A 20,934-nucleotide genomic window follows, 5' to 3' on the forward strand; every position below is an offset into this window, starting at 1 on the left:
TTCTCTGCCTGCCTCTCTCTCTTGTATCCACATCTCTGTAGTTTCCCTCCTGGCAGCTTGCTATGTTATCTTTGCGTGTTTTTCACTACGCTGACAATTCTTGCAGTGATCTAAGTTGGACTGCATTGGAAAGTGGAGGCAGCTGTCTGTTGTATACTGAGGGAGGTGTTTGCTCTACTGCAAAGATGAAGGACCATGAATCCTTGACATCCTCCCTTTCTCTCCCCTCCTCCTCCTCCCCCTCCTCCTCCTCCTCCTCCTCCTACCATCTCATTTAGACACAGCGACGGTCTGCTCAGACTTTTTTTCCCCTCTGAGTGACAGCATATGGCATAGACATTTTCTAAAATGCATGTGCCTACCATTGGCTGCTTGTACTTACCCTTCATATGTCTCTTAGCTACAGGCCTGTCATGTTATTTTTCCTCTAATTCAGACAAAATACTTACACTTTAATTTAGCTGAACAGATTCTAGTGGATAAAGAAATAGAGGCTACATATTACAATACCAAGCAGATCATTTCAAGTCTCACTGTTTTAGCACACCGTGTGATCATCAAATCATCCTTTAGTTGTCTTTAGTTGCAGTGTATTTAAATTGTTTTCAGGATTATTTGCAGACGTGATTGTGTAGATTGTGTATGCGTGCTGGTGTGTAGGCCAGTCTGCTTGTTTTTTTTTCAGCAGAAGCAGCTTGAGGGTAGACATGATGCCCTGTTCTCCTTCTATTTCTTTTTTCTTTTTTTAAGAAACTAGTCATTCACACATCTTCTTACATTATTAAGTTTCATATTATAATGTACAAGGCTCCTGCAGCGCTTAGGCTTCACAAAATAACTGATTATAACAGAAACATTTTCAGAAATCATGTTGTAGTGCTGGTTTATTCAGGTCACACATGCCAGGTATATTATTTACACAGTGTATACAGTAGCATTTGTTGCCTTAAACTCCTTGCTCTCCTCATTTCTAACACATTGAAACAGCGCCTTTGTTTCATGTTCTTCACATGATGGGTCTCCGTACTCCTTAGGAGATGAGGCAGCTCCAAGCCTGTTGGGGATTGGCTAGAATAGACAGTCCCCAGGTGTAATAAACTAGGTTTAGCACTAAGGCTTTTAATCTGGACTTGTAGGAGATTCATGTGCATTCATAGATTTGCCTCTGTAATTATCATACCCCCAGTGGCAGCCAGACAGACGTTTGCCTAAATCACTGATGTCCTCATTACACTGTTTACATTTTAATTAGCTATGCTAAATTCCTGACTTTTTTTAGTGCTCATAATTGGAATTTTTTCCTACCTTTACTATGCCTAGAGTGTTGCCTGGCAGTAAGTTGGAGTCTTGCAGTACATGAGTATCTTCACAATTGTGGTCTTGTTAATGTAGGCTTCTTTGTGGCTGAGGATGTAGTCGGTAGGTTGCTCTGTGAACAAGGTCTGAGTGGAGTGGCAGCACACAGCTGTGGACAACAGCATGAGCATGTTAGTCAACATCATGTCCTTATGATGAAATGTGCTTTCTGCTTCATAAATCTTCTTTCCTATATTTAAATGGCATCTTTGTCCAGATTATTTACTGTTATTCTCAGGCAGTGATTATCCAACCCTGAAAGACTATGATTAACAAAATCTACAATTCCATGACTTTTGAAAATAGCTAGCACTTTGAGCTGTCATTGTGTGCCTGAGTGCTGTTGCTTATCATTGAATAACCTTGGTGAAGAGAGGTGTTTTTTCCTGTCCTTCATCCAAGGTGTTTTTTATTATTGCATGCTGTTGGGGAGTTTTCTATTGTGAGGGAGCAGCAAGCCTTTCACAAGAGGATAAGAGAAAACTCAATATTTTGCTGTATTGAAATTCCTCCTGTGTTCTCACAAAACAGTGTCTGACTAATCTGGTAATCGAGGCTGCCACTCTAGCTCGACTAAAAACCAGTGCAACTAGAGAACCTTCAAGTACTTTTTCAGCACATCACATTTGTCAACTTATTACAGGTTATTCTAAATAGCACATGTTTGACATGCCTACTTCTTTATGTGTGTCTTCAAATTTGTCTCGATGCTGACCTGTCTTAATCAGTATAACCCCTCAATTACATCACACAGACTGTTATCCCACTGCGCGGATTCTAAAAAAAAACATTAGCTTGTTCTAAATTTAATAAGATATAAAATAGGTAAATGTAAGAAACAATACATTTTGAATAAATTAGTCTCAGAGAATAACACAACCACTGTAGAAATAATGTAATCATGCTACAGTTCATGTACTGAAATACATTCCTGAATTAACTTTGATATTTATATTCAAGAGCGTGCATCAGTTTGCTTTGAATATAGAAGTTTGTCTTTTCACTGTTTTTAATCCTCCCATTCAGTACATCCCATGCTAATTGCCTCAGACTGATATTTGAGACAGTTAGCTAAAACAGTGATCTGGGCGATCAGTGGTCTTTCGCAAAGTTCTCAGCAATCCGTTCCGTGCAAAGTCGGCTGCTTGACAAGTTGGCACCGTGCCAGCTGCTGGCAGTGGGAGCCTTGAGTGCCAGGGGTGGGAGAGGGTGGGTTGAAGTCTGCCTGACGGCGTGGAGAGGAGGGGGATGAGGATGAAGAGAGGAAAGGGGAAGGGAGGATAGCGGGAAGGTTTAAGGTGTCATGCTGCGGCAAGGCAGCAGGTGTATGTGGTGACACTGTGACGTGACCACGGCAGCCTGGGCACAAGTGAGGCAGGACAGCTCAATGCTTGGAGAGAGCCAGTGATGTTCTGTGTTGCTTTTACTGTGACCAGCTTGTTAAGATGTTAAGTGGCATAAATAACCTCAGTTTGCTTCAATAATAAAGTGTCTGTCTATTGATTACTGATTTCATAAAGCTTTTCCTCTTTTTTTTAAACAACCTGAGGCTCACTTGTACTGTGTAAGTGAATAGTCATTGAACATGTTGTCTGCTGTGTGGCCTGTTTGACAGTATCTTCCAGAGTCCACGTGGAATTAGATTAATTTAAATGAGAAAAATAAGAGTGCAAAAAAAAAAAAAAAAAAAAAAAAAAAAACGAGCGCTCAAGAGTTCACCATCATCACAGAGCTTTATGAGGGCTGACACTTCTTTTGTGTTCATTATCGGGAAATCACCTTAGGGAGTCGTGTTGACTTTGCATGGTCTAAAATAGCTGTTACAGTGGATTGCCCCACACGCACTCACTCACTTCCACACACAGTGTCTAGGGAGGCGAGGTGAAATACCAAATAAAGGTTTTGCTGAGAAAAGCTAAACATAGATTAAAACTCCCACTTTAGCAAAGGAGTCAAGCCATTTTTGTTTGCATTGTCTAGGATATATTCTGTGCAATAAACAAAAGTTCATGTTCTTTTTAAATAGGTATGTCTTGGTGTCTGCGTAGTACAGTTCGGTTTCACGTTTGTAGCTAGGTGTTTACAGATCATTTCTTTTCTAGGGTGAAACAAAAGCTGTAGGAATATACACATGTTTTACTGTAGATTTTTACTCAGAAGCTCTCCTGATATCAAAGGAAAATGTCTTAACATATCATTGACATTAATAAGCTTGCACACACTTTATAGTAGCGTTTCTATTCAGTGCAGAACAATAGTAGATTCATCTATTATGAGCATGATATTTCTGCAGTCCAAACCTTGACTGCATCGTCTCTCCCACATCTTTAAATGGATCCCATGAGTCTTCAGCTCTGTTGTTTCCATTATTCATTTCAAAACTTCCATGTAGCATGGAGAGGCTAGAGGGGTGAAAAATAATTTTGTGTCTGAAAAAAACTGATGTAGAGCAAAGTCACTGCTTTATGCAAAGTGTGCCATGCCTTGGGAGCATGTGAGCTGGCGTACTGTAGGAGGAGTGAGAGCTTGGGCGAGGGATGGACTAGATGTGTGTGTGCCTCCCTGTGTGTGTCTGTATGTTCCTGTCAGTCTGTCAGTTAGGCCTAATGTGGCTCCCTAGAGGTACCTGGGGGAGACCCATCTAGCACCCAGTCAGCCTCTGCTGGCGGCCAAGTGGTGACAACGGGTTCCCACAGAGAGAGGAAGTGTCATAGTATGTATGTAAACTAGTGACAGATGACTGGAGACATGTGGCCTGTAGACACTGGGCCTGAAAGTAAAGCAGATTTGCCTCTGACTTCCTTCCTTTCTTCTCACTCGAGACTTCAGAGAGTGAGCATCAGGCTTCACAACAGCACGGAATACGCTGACAACAAGTCAAAGATGTGAATAAAAAGGATGCAAATCATTTGGCATGAAAAGATACACGCTATGCGCAAAGCTTTTGTTTGCCTTTGAGAGGCTGCAGCAGAGGAGTGAGGAGATTTTAGTGTGCAGAGCTTCAGGCAGCTTTTCTAGGCCACAGGTCATATAGGTCAGTGTTACAATCCCTGCAGCCTCAGTTCAACCCTCGGTCTGGAAATAGAACATGCAACGTCACCCAGCTAGGAGGGAGGTAGATTCCAGACCTCAGTGGCCACAGGCTGCACATGTGGAATCTGCTTGTGCAGTTGACCCCAAGTGTTTGATACACAGAATGCTCCCAGTAGGATATTGTTATTTCATGCATACCCAAATGAGCAAGGCTGTATGAATAGCCTTGTGCAAAGTGGACCACTAAGACCGTTCACATTTCATCAAGGGAACTTGCACTAGCCAGAGGCACATTTATTAACAGTATGCACATAACCTGTAAGAGAGGCGAAAACTGTGAAGTAGATGTTTTGTATCGCATATTTCAGTCAGCAGACCATTTGCCCGCTTTCCTCTTTTAAGCATTCAATGGAATAAATGAAAAGCTGGCACATGTAAGATAAGACATTCAACCAGGGTACAGTTAAGAATCAAGAAAGAATTTTATAAAGATCTCATCAAAGCTTGAAATTACAGACCATGAAGTTCCTCTACTATTAGAATTAGTTTAAGTCAAAATAAAAAATAGTTAATTTCAGGAAATTGTGACAAAATTGAATCAAATGTTAGCTCTGCTTTGTGTTACAGTAACACATACACAAAACAACATATATTATAAATGGTAATACCTGTTTTTGTATTATGGTTTTTGCACTTTAGTGGCCATAAGCAAAGGCTTTGCAGAAAGAAACGGCGCAAAGACATAAAATGGCTCATAAAAGCAGCAGCACATAACAAGAACACACAAAAATGAAAAGTTACTGTCTAGTACATATTCATTCTGGCTAGTATTACTTTGAAAGACTTACAAGGAGTCAGCAACTTGATAGAGTGCAATGAAAGGTCACCAATCAAAAATAAATACAAATTTAAACTCAGTGTTGAGGAAGCTACTTAGAAAACATATTGCAAGCTACCAAAAACTTCACAGTGAAAGAAGCTGAACTTCAGCAAATATACAGGGAGAAATCTAGTTTGGTTAACTAAACTAAGTACTTAGATAAACTAGTTCAAACCACTTTTCAATTTGACAATGTAGATGTGATACAAACCTATAACAAAATGTATCACAACAAAGTTGCTCGCCACTCAGTTGACTTTGTAACCGGAGACCTAAACATGTCCTAAATAAAACAATCCCATCTGAGCAAAACTGCAAGAAATGTCGTTTGTATTATCTGACTACGACTAAAACAGTAAAGAAAGATTATTTAATTTGCACCTTTTTAGACCATTTGACCGACTTGTCTTGTCAGTTTTGAAACATCTGAGTTGTTCTGTCTTAACAACTAAAACAGCTTTGCAGCTTTTCAGACAGTATGAACATTTGAACACTGGTCTAAATAATGGGCCTGTGTTTTTACTTGTTTATAAGACAAATGATCAGAGTCAAAGTTCTTATCCAACAGGCGGTTCTGTTTGGCTCTGGACATGTCCCAGGCAGCACCGAGAAGCTGCTCACATGCAGCATTGTGAAATAAAAAATATAAAACATTCCTTTCCTTTTATGGTCCAAAACTGTAGTTTCAGTAGTGAACCATGCCAACTTACACACAAAAAATGGCAAAAAGAGTCATTTAACTCCTGGAATGACTATGTAAATTTAAATCCAGTTGAACTACCAGCAAGCTGCTGCAAACTATTTAAACTGCTAATTTAATTACATGTAGTTCACTACTCCCCAACAATGGACTGTATAACTTAATACCTAAATATCCTTTTAATCGCTTTTATGATAATAACAATAGTAACTTTTATTGGCCAAATATGTTAGTCACACAAGGAATTTGTCTCAGGTACAGCCACAGCATTTAAGAGAGAAAGTCAGATCTGAGATTAGAACAAATTTTTGCCTTTTGCTTTTAGTCTCAATTTTTTATTCTTCCTGCAAGTCATTTTGTTGTTGCTTTTTGTGAGATGTGGTAATTCATGATGCACGACTACAATAACTTCCTGACAACATAGCTGGAAGCAGACATCTCTTTCATCATGATTACTATAACAGAAAGAGACTAACAGTAATTCAAATATTGAGGTTGCACAGTACTGTTACTTGCAGTCAGCAGTTTATCATTATTTGGTATTTGGAGCTGAAGTACAGTATGAGTGCAGCGTTGTGTATATAGTAACATATTTGCGAGATGTGATATCGAACACCTGGCACTTTTCTTAAGAGAAACCATTTGAGAGAAAGCTGTATGTCCAAGTCACACCTCCTAGTCCTGCTTTCCATCCAGGGAAGCAAAATCTATCAGCACTGATGAGTTCATGCTCCATCGAATATATCAGTGCCAAACTGTTTATTGTGAGCTCTAATAGTGCTATTGTGCTATTCTCTAGTCCATGTGGTGCAAAGAGCCAATTCACATTTGAGCAATGTGTGACCCTGGGTTGTGTATATTGATGAGTGGGATTTGTTTCTTAATAGAATTGTGTCTAATTAATTAGCTTTTAATTGGTTGAACTCTGAACATGCAAATGCAGCACAATGTAGAACAATCATTACTTTAAACTGCATAAAGAAGTGCATATTGAGGTTGACATTTTGAAACATGGGAAATGTTTTGTATATTTGTTCATAATTTATGCTTTGTGAAGTAAAATTCTCTTTTTCCAAACTTTCCCGAGGAACTTACGTGTAACGCCCAAAAGTTTCCCGTTGAACAAAGACTGTAGAAACATTTGAAATGCCCACCTCGCAATCTCTGCTAATTATCTGGTTTATTTTTCTCAAGTGCTTTGTGCCACAGATGAACCTTTTTTCCATCCTTCATTTCATAATCTATTATGGAAGGCTGTGTAGCAATTGTCATTGCACAGTTCTTGCCTTCTTGCCTCATTTCTGTCAAAGCACTGAACTCTTCGAAGGCTGCCACTCTCTCATCCATGGGCCCCACAATAGTTTACAGCTGCATTTGGTGGTCGCTGACAGTTCTCATTCAGTGCTATCATTTATACAAATCACACTTCTGAGACAATTACAGTATTTCTGGGCTACAGCATCCAAAGAGGTGCGCTGTGTAACAATAAAAGCCATCTGTACAAAAGATGAAAATTTGCTTATAATAAGCAGGTCTACATTCTTAGAATACAATAATTTGTATGAACCATGAGAAACTAAAAACATCTGTCAACAGGCATATTATTATGCCATTAAATACAAAATATAGGTTAAAAAATTGACTGTAATATAAAAATATGAGGAAATGCAGACAGTTTTACATGATGTGAAGTAGATACAAAAATGTGAGCTAAAGAAATGTGCTCATGGAGCCACACCATCCAATAACAATAATGAACAATCCATAAGTTATACAGCAGAGATTTTAGCTTGGACGTAAATGTTTCTACAGCAGCCACCATGAGAAAAAAATATTTGCTCAGTATCTCGTTATAACGAGAAACATTTCTCATTATAACGAGATACTTTCACGTTAAAACTAAGCGTTTTTTTTATATTATTAGGGCATAGTATATTTTCTCGTTACGAGATACTGTATTTTCCTGTTATAAGGACATTGTTTGTATTAAGTATATCATTATTATGAAAAATTACAGTATGTCAGTATAACAAAAATATATAGCATCTTATAATGAGAAAATAAAATATGTCATAATAACATGAAAAACATCACATTTTAACATGGAACTAACTTGTAAAACTGAGAAAAGTGTCTTATTATAGCCAGAAATGTTTCTCATTATAACAAGATACTGAGCAACTTTGTTTTGGCATGTTGGCAGCAATACACAGCTGCAAGATTCAACAAGTCGCCCTGCCTGACCTTTACTGACCTTTGTTGTCATGGTAACATATGACAACAGGCCTTCTGGAACCTCACTATCATGTAAACAATCATAAACACATGGTTACGGTAATGGAATGGTTTGGTTTTGTTTGGTTCGGTTAAGTTTAGGCACTAAAACTACTTGATTGGTTTGGGGAAAAAAATTGTGGTTTCAGAAACATGAGGTGTCCAATCACTGGTTGATTTCCAAAACAGGGGCGTTCACAGAAAACTTCAGTGAAAGATGCTCTCGTGTATCCTTGCTCATGTCTCCACAAGAAGCCTCCTTGGTCCTCATAGCAGATATAAGTAAGAATTTTGGGAAGCCCTTGATCCTCGTTCAACCTAGAAGTTATTCTATTCAAGCAAATATCAAGGAGCAGTCAAATAAGGGAACTGGGATTTACCCAATAACATTATTTTCTTCTGTGTTTGTGTCATAATTATTATGCCCACTAAAGGTAGCCCACCAACAACATGTAACTGTTGGTCGTAATACGTGCAAAGCAGTGCAAACAACCCACAGACTCGGTTTTAACATTCTCGTCACTTTTCAAAAAGCAAGTGGAGTTTTCTTTTACTTTACTTTTTAAACAAGACCTTCCTGAGCTACACCATTTTTCTCTCTTTATTGTTTGTAACACATTTTTTAAAAAGTTGCTGGTTTGATAAGATACACTATACCCACCAAAATAACACAACACACAGTAGCTTAATTCAGTATATTACTGAACAGGTGTTTTCCTCGTGCATATAATCTCATGCAACTGAATATGCTTGAAGATAACAATAGTGCTGCTTGTCTTTGTTTATTAAATACTTAAATGATTGATTGATTGATGCTGTCACAGTGGATGCATACTTTACTCATAGAGTTCTCATTTTTTTCTGCAACAGTTTTTGTTTCCTGTTCCATTCCTCAGCCTTCGCTACAAACCAACGGTTTAAAGATATCTAATGTACAGTGTTAAGTTAAAATGTGGATAATACGTAATGCAAAGCTCCACCAAACATTAGCACTGGATTTTCTTTGGCAGTGCAACCACAAAAAAACATTTTGAGCATGGGTATTTTTACTCAAAGTGAGCACCACATAGGTGTAAATAACTGTTGAGAAAAGCAGATACAGAATACATGAATGTGACATTCTCATTCCGTGTCTAAAAAAATCTACGTTGAGGAAGACATATCTGGATTCAGAGACTTTTTGCATAGTTTTTATACTTGTATTTTCAAGTACATAAAGATTGGTAACATTAAATTCCTTGTCCAACCAAACTTACTTTTGAAAGCGAATGCTGTTACTCAGCTCCATGGCACTGTACTGACCATGCCACCTTAGCTCTTAGAAGCCATTGTTTGCCAGTGGGCGAACCAATCTTCTAGACAGCTCTTTCCTTGTAAAAGTTCCCCTTTATGGCTTCACTACTTCACTCCAGTAACTTTATTACAGTATAGCTGAGAGATTTCTATTTCATATTGACCTAAGATTGCTTCAGTTGTCTCATTTCACCTTTTGTCTGGCTTGTGTTGGAGAAGTGACCTTCTTTGAGTCTTGCAGTCGATACCACAGAATGCTTCAATGAAAAGCTGGCAGCAGTTAGAGGAAAACATCCTTTTTCAGGTATTTTCAGTTGGAGTTCAATTTAAACTTTTAATCACTTTAGGAAAGAATAAACACAACGCCAAATGACCCTGGCTTTTTATGCATAAACAAAACATATTTCTGCTTTGAACTCAACAAGTGCATTCCCATTCATTACAGCATGTAATGATTTTAGGTAAATTCAAACACATTTTGCTTTCCTCAGCTGTACGTCATGTACGTCTTGTCATCGAGTTAGCGGTGTTGAATAGAAAACAGAAACAAAAATGTTCTTTTGTGTTATTACAATATATTCTAAAATTGTATATATATATTGCTGTTTACCATTCAACAGATGTGTTGCTCCATTTTATGTGTATAAATAGTTACACCTTTGTGGAGTAATTGACAGTTCTTTGTCAAATATTAAAGTTTAGAGACAAGGCAGAGAAGCAGTCTGTCAGTGAAAGGTCGAAGTAAAGTCGGCCGCCGTGTAGCTCTTTGCCAAAAAACAAAACATACGATTTTTTTGTTCTGATTTGTGTCTCAATATCCCACTGTGAACAATGAAATGTCTTTACAGTGTGATTTCCTTTCTGATTTTACCAGGTTAACACAGCTGTAAAGTCTAATGGTTGGAAGTGTGAAGTAATCACAGTTGTGAATCGGACCAGTGAACAAGATAATCTGTTAAATTCCAATGGGGCTTGGCCTGTTGGTTTGTAAATCAGATGATTGGTTTTCTGTGCCATTACAGTAAAAGTCAAGATGTGCTAAATGTGATGAAAATCCAGAAAATCCTACCAAAATGTTCTCTTTACTCTTGCAGCCCTCCCCTCCACTACCCCCCACCCCCCACGCTGGCCTGTTTCTCTTTGATTGGAGTTTTCCTTGGGGTAACAGGACTTTGGAGAATGAAGATGTTCATGAGTAGCTTTTGGTCAATGAGCCTTCATGCAGCAAGGTCACAATCTGCCTCTCTTCTCTTTTGAAGTGTGTAAGTGATCCCTTGAGAGGAAGAATAGACAAGATCATAGAGGCTCGCAAAACCACTGCCTCTACTGTACTTTGGCTCTATGGTTAAACAAGTTTCACCAAGTGCTCAAGTTCAATGGCTGTGTTCTTTTAACTAACAAGCCATTTGAGTATTCATCAGTATTATGCACTACAGAACACTATGAAGCCTGTCTCCTATAATTGTCTTAGTTTTATTCAGCCTACAAGTTCTACTTGTGTGTGGAAGGCTGCTAGTTTAGCATGTGTGTGGATTTAGCTATACATAGGGTGGTGATGGAAGCTGTAGCCTCTGGGGCCTCTTGGTCTGAAGAGTCATGGTTTAATGAGCATCACTGAGACAGAGAAATGACAGCTCAAAGAATCTCTCAACCTCACGACTTACCGTATTACAGGGGAAAATGAGAACTGTGTTCCCCTCTAGTCAATAGAGTTTAGCAACCCATGGGGCGGGGGGGGGTTAGGATTTAACGTATGCAACTGAAAATGTATTATGTTATAAAACTTAATTTTTCACCATCTGTGTTCAGGAAGAATCACTGTAAAGCAAGTAGCAATTGACATACGGTGTCATCTTACTGCCCTTTTTTGCTCAGTTATGCTTATTCTGCTGTGATGGAGGTTTGGTTGTCATTAAGAGCAACCAATAATTTTCCCATGAATTTGTAACAAATTACAGTGAATGTCCTAAAGAGTTACTGATCACATGTAAAAATCTATAAATCGTGTAACAATATTTTTATTATATAAGCAGTTGTGCATGCAGATACTGTTTCCCCTTGCTAGTAAATGTATATGTCTTTCTCAGTAGTTTCTTACTTCCCTGTGTCTGTACAACTCAAGTCCATTCGTTTCTAGTGAACATGTACATTTTCAAAAGCGGGTCACAAACATACCCTGGCACCGTAGTTTTAAAAGATGGTGTATGTGGGATGATAAGTTTGAATGCCATAAACATTTATACTACACAGTCATCTAAAATTCAAAATGGGGCTTTGCAAAGTTAAATTATGAAATGATGTCTGAGTGCAAACTTCTTCCCACTACATTTCAGCTGAATTATTCAAATCATCAGTGGCACTGTGCCAGAAAAACTGTTTTAATCGGTTGCAAACTCTTACAGCTGCTGTTAAAATAATATGCTGCTCTTTGGGATTTTTCAGACTGACTGTAAGGAGGCTGGACTTTTCTTAGATTTTTTTGTAACCACCAACTAGTGGATAACGCAAACACATTGCATGACTTAAGCTGCAAGAGTGAGTTTATTGTAGAGGCAGGTAAAACAGGTACAACATTATATAGTGAGGATCAATACGTTAGTTCAAAGATGAAACCAGTGCCAGTCAGTCGGCATCATGGAGAATAAGGCCTTGATCACACAGTGTGTTTTAGCAGCATTGGGCTGCTTTTTGTAATTGTTTTCAATGAGAGTGAAGCGTTTTGTTTGCTGCTTTTGCATTGCTGAGTGCCTCACCTTGCGTTTTTTCAGGAGCGCCTTGAACGCCTCCAGCTGAAAAAAAACTTCAACTCTGAGCAGAAAAGCGCCTGACGTTGTTGGCATTTTTTCCCCATTGTCCAGTCTAATGAATTGAGAGGCGAGCCTTCTGTGATGGTGACCTGAAATACACTGCAGCGCTGACCGCAGACAAACGCTCAGCCTCTCGGCAGGAGAGATGAATTGTGTAGTTGGTGGTCATTTTTGGTGATACGGAGCCTGGTAATTGATAGCAGATCATCCTAAAATAGCCTTGAAGCAACCATCTTCCATGATCTCTCCATTTTTCTGAGGGAGTCCTGTATCCACACAGATCTTCATTTCTGTGTGTCTAACGTACTGAGAACAATCTCTCACCCTCAATCAGGGGGAGAGCGAGTACACTCCGCCTGTCTATTTTTTATGCTTATATAAGAAGATAAGGCAATAAATATATGATTTTTTTTCTGATAAATTTATATATTAACATTTAAATAGGCTAGATGTTTAAATAGCAGTTAAGCTAAGGACAGTGATTCTGTGGTTGCATAATGATAATTTTAAAAAAGGCACAGTAAGCTGCTCTGTCTTTTTAATTGTAGGCTTCAACAAGAAAAGGCATTGCGGTGCACTTTGCTCTGTCTAATGGAGGCCTAAGTACAGTGAGCTCAAGGCATAATTTGACCATTCCAGCCAACTGACTTTATTCAGTCAGTTGTAGAACTACCAAACAGCTGCAGAAACCATATTTCCAAGCATTGTTGTGCTGCTCCTATGGTAATCTAAATAAATATTTATTTTATTTAAATATAGCCAAGTCACTCTATTAAAATTTAATCAAGATTTGTGTTTATTTACCTTTAAGAACAGGCTATTTGTGTTTTTGATCTTGTTTGTTGTGTTGTTTGCATTTCTTTTACTTTTAGTTTTTTATGTGTAAGACTATATCTGTTACAGCACTCAATGACTTTATACATAATTAAATGAAAACAGCGTATGCAAAGTGTTTATTTTTTAGTGGCAAATGTATTTAGTTTACAGTTTGGATGCTGGTTTGGTAATGAGGATCAGAGGTAACAGGGCCTCCATCTTAGTCATGCATTTATGGCCGGAGACACATCAAGGCAACGTGAAAGAACTAGCAGCGACAAAGGCCGACTGCCGTTGGCCAGTTGAGCTGAAAAAGTGACACTTGAACACACCACAGAGACTACAGTCAACAGCCAACTAGCACGTACGTTCTGTGCCTGCATGACAGAAATAACCCCCTTGACCAGCAGGTGGCAGTATCTGTATTTTGTAAACAAAAGAAGAAGACCTAGAATGCAGAAGTATAAGCTATAAACAAACACCTCTCATTCAAAACAACTGCTTCCAATTGAGAATATGTTTGATAAGAAGCTGCAAATGACACTGCCGTTCTCTGCCCTGGTCTTTTGCTTGTGGAAGAAGAAAGAGGTCATGGAGGCGAAAAACAAGGCAAAACTGCACTAAATGTTTGAGATCATGGATACTACAGTGGCAAGGGGCTTTCTTGAACCGTTTACTTCCCATTCATTGATTTACTAAGCTCACCAGCCAATCAGAGTGGCCTCTCTCTCTCTTGCCGTCGAGGCCTGACCACTGATGCCAATTCAACAAAAAGCCGCTGACAGGGGCTGACTAGTGCCAACGGTGCACAACACACCGGGAAGACAAGCCCCGACAGATGCTCGCCAATGGCACAACAGTGACCGATGGCTGACTGTCGGCTTGGTGTGTCTCTGCCCTGAGGAGCACAGTGGACAGCGTTTGTGGGTGGGAAGCCAATGAGGGATGACTTAGCTGCATTAGCAGCTTTTACTGGTTGCTCAGAGAATCTGCACAAATGTGTGGGATCTGGGTGAATAATATAAACTGTTTCTGGCAGGTGGAAAGGAGCTGTTTTATCAAGAGAAGCATCTGTTTGATTTGTTTAATGCCTGCATCAGATTCTTTGCATATCCTGTCAAGATGTGTCAGCTCACAGTGTGCCTGCAGGAGCTATACAGCCTGCAAGCTATGAAGATGTACTTAGAATGAACATTTGAGACCACCTTGCAGTTAAAAAAAAAAACACAAAACACTATTGCCCAGCAATGTCAGAATTAAAATCACACTGCCTGGTGGTACGTGGGCTGTTTAGCTACTGAGGCACATTATGAAGTAAGTAGTATGCAGCCTGGCAACATGAGCCTATGAGACTAAGCTCAGGGCAAAGTAAACCCTGTGTTTCAGATATATCACCACACACATTTACAGATCCTGGGATGACATGCAAAAATACAGACAGTTGAAGGGCTGGAAATGAATTATCTGGTTTTCCAGCTAAACAAATGCAATTTGCATTTACCGGTTTCTTTACTGTTTCTTGTACTTTCACAGATGTCACTGGCATCGCATAATCCACACATTCACATACAGGTCGAAATACAACTTCACAGCTCTACACATATATGCAGTTAATACCCTTATGTTAATTAATGGGTTAACTGGGGAAAAAACTACTCAAAATATCCACATGCATACTGTATCTCCTCTGCACCAAAAGACCTTAGCATATTTCATCTAATATTTTATCCAAACAAATGGTTTAACAGTTTTATCTCTGAGTCATTGTTTGTGGTATGGCATATTGTTAGTAATAGGAGGTAGTCCTAAACACAGTAGATATACAGCATTTGATCAGACAAATGCCAGTCACAGACATGGTGTTTTCACTCTGTTTCACATGAAATATCCTGCTACATGTAAAGGTATTTGTGAATATGTTTTCAGATAGCCAAGTTCACAAGGGACAGTCTAACTCACTTTGTTTCCTGTATGCTGAATCTTACTGTGATTAAATAGAGATGCTGGCACAGGAATCTGTTTGTTTTACTGCCTAACTGCAACAAACATACAGTAAGCTGTGCTTGTACAGTCATTTTCTGCCTTTTATAGTCAGATCCACTGGGATCGGTAGGCTTTAATAGTGAGGAGAGTTAGTAATTTGCTGCCATGGGTGGTCAGACTGTGAAATGTATGGGCAGTAGCCCTGGAAACGACAGTGACTGAGGAAGGCATATCTTTTCTAAATGAGGGGTTAAATGGCACCCTGCCATCTAAAGATTGGAATTACTGCCACATGGAGCTCTAAATTGAGTTTAAATAGTCTTAACTTGATATGTGAGATGAATGAGACTTTGTAGTCATAGCGATTACATTTCACATTGTATTAGAATGTTTTGCTCCACCCCTATTTAGAATATTGCCAGTGAATTTGAATATGAATATGAGCTTGTTTTTATTTATAAATGTAATTACTGTCTGTCTGCAATATTTGCACGCTTGTCAAGCAGTCTCTGTGTGTAGAATAAAAGCAAACGCTCCCATAATTTTGTTTACATCCAGCGATGAAAATCCCAGGGTTGTAATGATCAGTAATTATAAATATTTTTCAGCATGTCTGCTGCCTCAGCTGTGACTATTGTGCGGTGCGAAGTGTAGAGTTTGTGCAGCTTAATTATGACATTGTAGAGGACTAAATGTACCAGTCTGCTTTGGCTCTGCAAAACACTTCCAGCGCATAATCACGCCAAAGTCAGACTTTAAAGAGCTCATTACAGTTAGTTTTCTAAAGAGTGGCTTATTAAACACAGTTACCTAATAGGCATCTTTGGGGGTGCAAATTGGTAAAAATGGTAATGAGTCTGATTAGGCCACGTTTCAATTACAACAGCTTTCACTTCCCTCCCATCTTCCCCTCAACCCTCCCACCTTCCCTTCCCCCAAACCAAAAAAAAAGGAGGAAGGAAAGTCCAGCTCTGTATGCTTGGGAAACCTCCTGGAAGGCATTTTGCTCTCTCTCTTTCTCTCTCCCCCCCTCTTGCACACACATACAGTCACGCACGTACACAGAAAAAGGAAAAGAAAACCGCTCTGCCACCTCTGTGCTTCCTTTCAGCAGCACGGTAATGAATAGAGAACTGTGCAAGCGGCGGTCCAATTTACGCACTGGGAAATTGGATGGCCAGAGTGGAGGCCCACTCTTGTTTGCTTAAAAACAGCCTAGGCTACCAGATTTATAGTTCCCAAAAAGGTCAGCATCTCTGTTTCATCAATGATGATCACTAAACCAGAAATTAAACACCAGTGCGGAGTGTAACACCATGGCATCACACGTCAAATATCTTTTAGCTTTACGGGGTCTTCTTTACGTCAGTGAGTGTGAGGTTGTGCATGAAATATAGAATATATGACATAAAGTAGGTTGTCAGAACATCACTTTTAATCACAGTGATGATTCTATAGGTCTTTGTGCCAGATAGATATGTACTTTCGCAGAGGAGAGCAGTCCAAAACTGGACCCATTCTGGACAAATAATGATTTTCTTATATGATAATCATGTTAAATTTACCATAGAGCATTTTTCAAATCTATGAATGGACAAACACAATAGTCTAACAAAGGCCTTATTTGTTGGTGGCAGATCAGTGAAATTTGAGAGCCCTGAGGCCATCTGAAAACATTCCACTAATAGAGTGCTCTGTAATTATATCATTTCAAAGACAGACAAAGGAACCTGTGGATGTTGTATTTGAATTTCTATGCAGTTGGAATAAAGGACAACATTTTATCGTAATACCAAAGTACGAGATCATTATGCTGGACATAATGTACCAAGTGTGTGGATGCTTGTATTTCTCTGTGTACAGTAGGTTCTGTATTAATAGAAATCCTTATTGATATTTTCTGGTCTGTTTTTGTTGCATTTAGAAAATCATCTTGGGTGGTTTTTGTTTAGTAAAATACCTGATGCTTAGAGATCTCAAGTTGACTTTGTGAATAGTACTTCTTTGAACGTCCACGGTGGCACATTGTTCAGAGAGGATCAACAGTAATATAAGTGCCTCACTTAATAAGCTGTGGGCAATTTTGTTATTGACAAAATGTGTCTAGCGTGTAAATGCATTTTACTGAATGATTTTAGAAAAACCATTATCGTAATACTAGCACTGTGTCAGTAAATACTGAGGATGCCTGAGATTTTTGGCAGGCGACACCGTGGTACACGGTTTAGTTGCGGTTGCCCAAATACTGTTTTGTAATGATGGGAGCATTTCTCTTAGGATAATGTGGAAAAAATTGTAATACATAGCAGTTTGTAAAAAGAAGTAATTAGACGAGGAAAACTCATCAGGGTGTGTTGAAGCTGTATTGAAATAATAATTTTCCACTTAGAAACCCTTATTTTTGTATTGCATCTCATTCATACACATTTCAAATAGATAAGGTTTTGATTTATCTGAAGGATATTTTGGTATTTTTATAATTTTACCCATCATTTTCTGTAGGTTGCTGAACTGTTCTGTTCCAGTACAATATGGCTGCTACTATATTTTTTGTCTGCTCTGGCTTTTTTGCCTGAGGCTTTCTTTTTTCTTAATCATTAGCCTGGATAGTTGACAACCATGTCAGCCATTGCATAGATCTCTTTGACTAAAACCTTGTAAATTAACGCAATTAGTGCAGCATCATCCTGCTAATTAGCTCCTGGTGTCTAGTCTGGTGGGTGGGCAAATGGCTAGGAGGCAGTCAGAAGGAAATCTACAGATACTGTATTTGTAATCTGCCCATGGACAGTAGTTGCTTGCTGCCTAAATCCTGTGATATGGACTGCTGAAGTATAAAATATTGAAGTATAAAGCATTGCCTGCTTAGCAAAAGCAAGGACCACTGTAACAGGCAAAATCTGGTTAAATGCATCTTCCCATATCATTTTATAGCTTTTGGTCAGATTAGTGTTGTAAGATGTGTGAGATGTGTGTGCACACTATCTCTGATTGTTTTGAGCTGTAATCTCTCTAATAGTCTAAATTCTTTGGGGGTATAGTACATCCTCTGATAATCCCAAAACAGAGAAAAAGATGAGACCTCGTGTAAAAACTTTTATTTGCAGATTGACTTTAGGATTTCACTTGATTATTCATGTCATTCAAACTTTAGGACCATGTAGAGAGGCTCCAGAGAAAAAGACAAGTGAAACAGGTTTCCCCCTCCCTCGCTCTGTGGACTGGGAAGCAGTAGGCAGAGTAGATGTGGACATAATTCATGCTGGGCCGAGGGGTTTGTGTGATGAAAGCAACAGAGCGCTGCCAAGGAAGATTGCTTTCCAGCTCTCTTCCAGGCAGATTTGAAACTGTCTCAGAATGTTTCAGATGAGAGTTGGATTATAGACTGACCTGCAACGTCTGTGTCATTCTGCTCCGCGTTGGGTGGATTATACCACGCTAAACAGGTGTTAGGTCCCACATCCTCATATTGACCATGATGTGTGCTCAGTTATTGTTCTGTGGACATTTTCTGGAAGAACACATGAAAAAGGCTTTCCTTTTTCCTAATTATATCAGAAAATTGTTTTACTTTTTTCTTTGTAATTTCCCAGCTTCTCTTCACCCAAGCAATTACTTTTATCTCATTTTTAAAATTTTTATTTAATTATTGTATTTAAAAATATCTGTATTATTTTTGAATGAATGTTAACTATAATTTAATACTTATTTTGACACATTTCTCCCTTATATGGAATATCTAGGTCTAAAGATGCAGTGGACCCCAGAGCACCCACAATGGGCAGAACAACACTTTGACATCTCATCCACTACCCGCTCGCCAGCACACAAAGTAGAGGCCTACCGGGGGCACTTACAGCGAACATACCAGTATGCATGGGCAAATGATGACATCTCTGCACTGACTGCCTCCAATTTGCTAAAGAAATATGCAGAGAAGTACTCTGGGATCCTGGAGGGCCCAAATGAACGAGCCCTGCTGTGTTCTTACTCTGATGGCACCACTGGACTCATGAATGGACGAAAGTCAGAGAATGAGTCCTGGCAGGAGGGGATTTACCCAATGAATTGTGCTCCAGATGTTATATCTGTGAGCAAAGCTGGAATGACAGCTGCCCTACCCCCTACAGATGTATCGGCTAGCATAGGCAGCTCCCCAGGGGTGGCCAGCAGCTTGTCTGAGCCTAGCTTTTCCAGCAGTAACTGTGGGAGCCATACAGCCACTACTCTCCACTCGGGCCTCCCCTCTCAGGAATATACTGCCAGCTACAGTGGCTCCTACCTACATTCTAGCTACAGCGGCCAGAATACCCCAGCCCTCCCCTCCCCACACCCATCTCCTTTGCACAATGCTGGCCTCTTACAACCACCACCCCCACCTCCTACACCTACCTTAGTGCCGAGCTACAACACTGGGTCTCCAAACCTTCCCAACTACAATTATCCTCCAACAGGGTATCCTTCTCAGACTGCGGTTGGCCCTGGTTATAGCCCTGGGGGAGCGCCCCCTCCTGCTTATCTACCATCTGGCATTGCAGCTCCTACACCAATCCCTCCCTCCACACTGTCTGGATACACCTACCAGTCCCATAATCATACGCCCATTGCACCAACACCTTTGAATGGCAGCACATCCAGCTCATTAAAACGAAAAGCTTTTTACATGAGTGGACCTGGAGATATGGACTCTAACTATGGTAATTTCAACTACAACCAACAGCGCTCTTCACAGAGCCCAATGTACAGAATAACAGACAGCAGTGTCTCAGACTCAAACAGGGGCAGCGGCTTTGACAGAAGTGCTGAAGCTTCATCTTTAGCATTTAAGACAACCAAACAGCCTATGTCTGATCAGCAAAGAAAATTTAACATGCACTCTGGCCGAGCACTAACTCCTCCATCCTATGGATCAACCAAAACCTCTGTGGGTGATCTCAGAACTGGTGAACCCTACAGCAAGTTTGGATCGCCCATCATAAGTGAGCAAAATGAAGAGCACAGACAACACCTCTCTCACTCCTTAACAGGGCCTGACATTGGTACTGCTACCTCGTCCATCCATGCTGCAGAGGAACAACTAAAGAACTGTGATCCCACCTTGGTGGAGATGGTGACCACAGAAATCCTTCAGCAGGGCCCTTCTGTGGACTGGAGTGACATTGCAGGTCTGGATATGGCCAAAACAGCCATTAAAGAGGAGATACTATGGCCCATTTTAAGGCCCGATATGTTTAGTGGACTTGCCACATTACCTCGGACCCTCCTTTTATTTGGACCTCAGGGAACTGGTAGAATGCTGTTGGCCCGCTGCATGGCCAGCCAACTGGGGGCTGCCTTCTTGCGAATCAGCAGCTCTACTCTGGTGACCAAGTGGCTGGGGGAAGGTGACAAGATCATCCACGCTTCTTTCCTGGTGGCCCGGTGTCGCCAGCCAGCAGTAGTGTTCATCAGCGAGGTGGACCTGCTGCTGTCAGCCCAGCTCAGCGAGGAGAGCCCAGTGAATCGCCTCAAGGCTGAGCTCCTCATGCAGCTTGACAGTATTTTGACCTCTGCTGAGGACCATGTCCTTGTGGTCTGTTCCACCAATAAGCCTGAAGAAATCCCAGAGTCCCTACGGAGGTACTTTACCAAGCGACTGCTCATCCCCTTGCCCGATGGGACAGCACGACACCAGATAATCAGCCAACTGCTCTCACAGAACAACTACTGTCTTGGTGACAAAGAGATGTCACTACTGGTTCAGAGGACAGAGGGCTTTTCAGGACTGGACGTGGCCCAGCTGTGTCAGGAGG

General features: G+C 40.1%; 1 protein-coding gene across 1 annotated transcript in view; it reads left to right on the plus strand.

Moving 5' to 3' along the window:
• Positions 1-20,934, plus strand: part of fign (fidgetin) — a 24,917-nt gene that overhangs the window by 3,228 nt on the left and 755 nt on the right. Inside the window, exon 2 of the mRNA XM_020594811.1 lies at positions 18,886-20,933. Coding sequence (XP_020450467.1) covers positions 18,886-20,933 — 2,048 coding nt within the window. The remainder of the gene's footprint in view (positions 1-18,885; position 20,934) is intronic.

This window comes from Monopterus albus, unplaced genomic scaffold, assembly GCF_001952655.1.
Source record: "Monopterus albus unplaced genomic scaffold, M_albus_1.0 scaffold24.1, whole genome shotgun sequence".
Taxonomy (NCBI): Eukaryota; Metazoa; Chordata; class Actinopteri; order Synbranchiformes; family Synbranchidae; genus Monopterus; species Monopterus albus.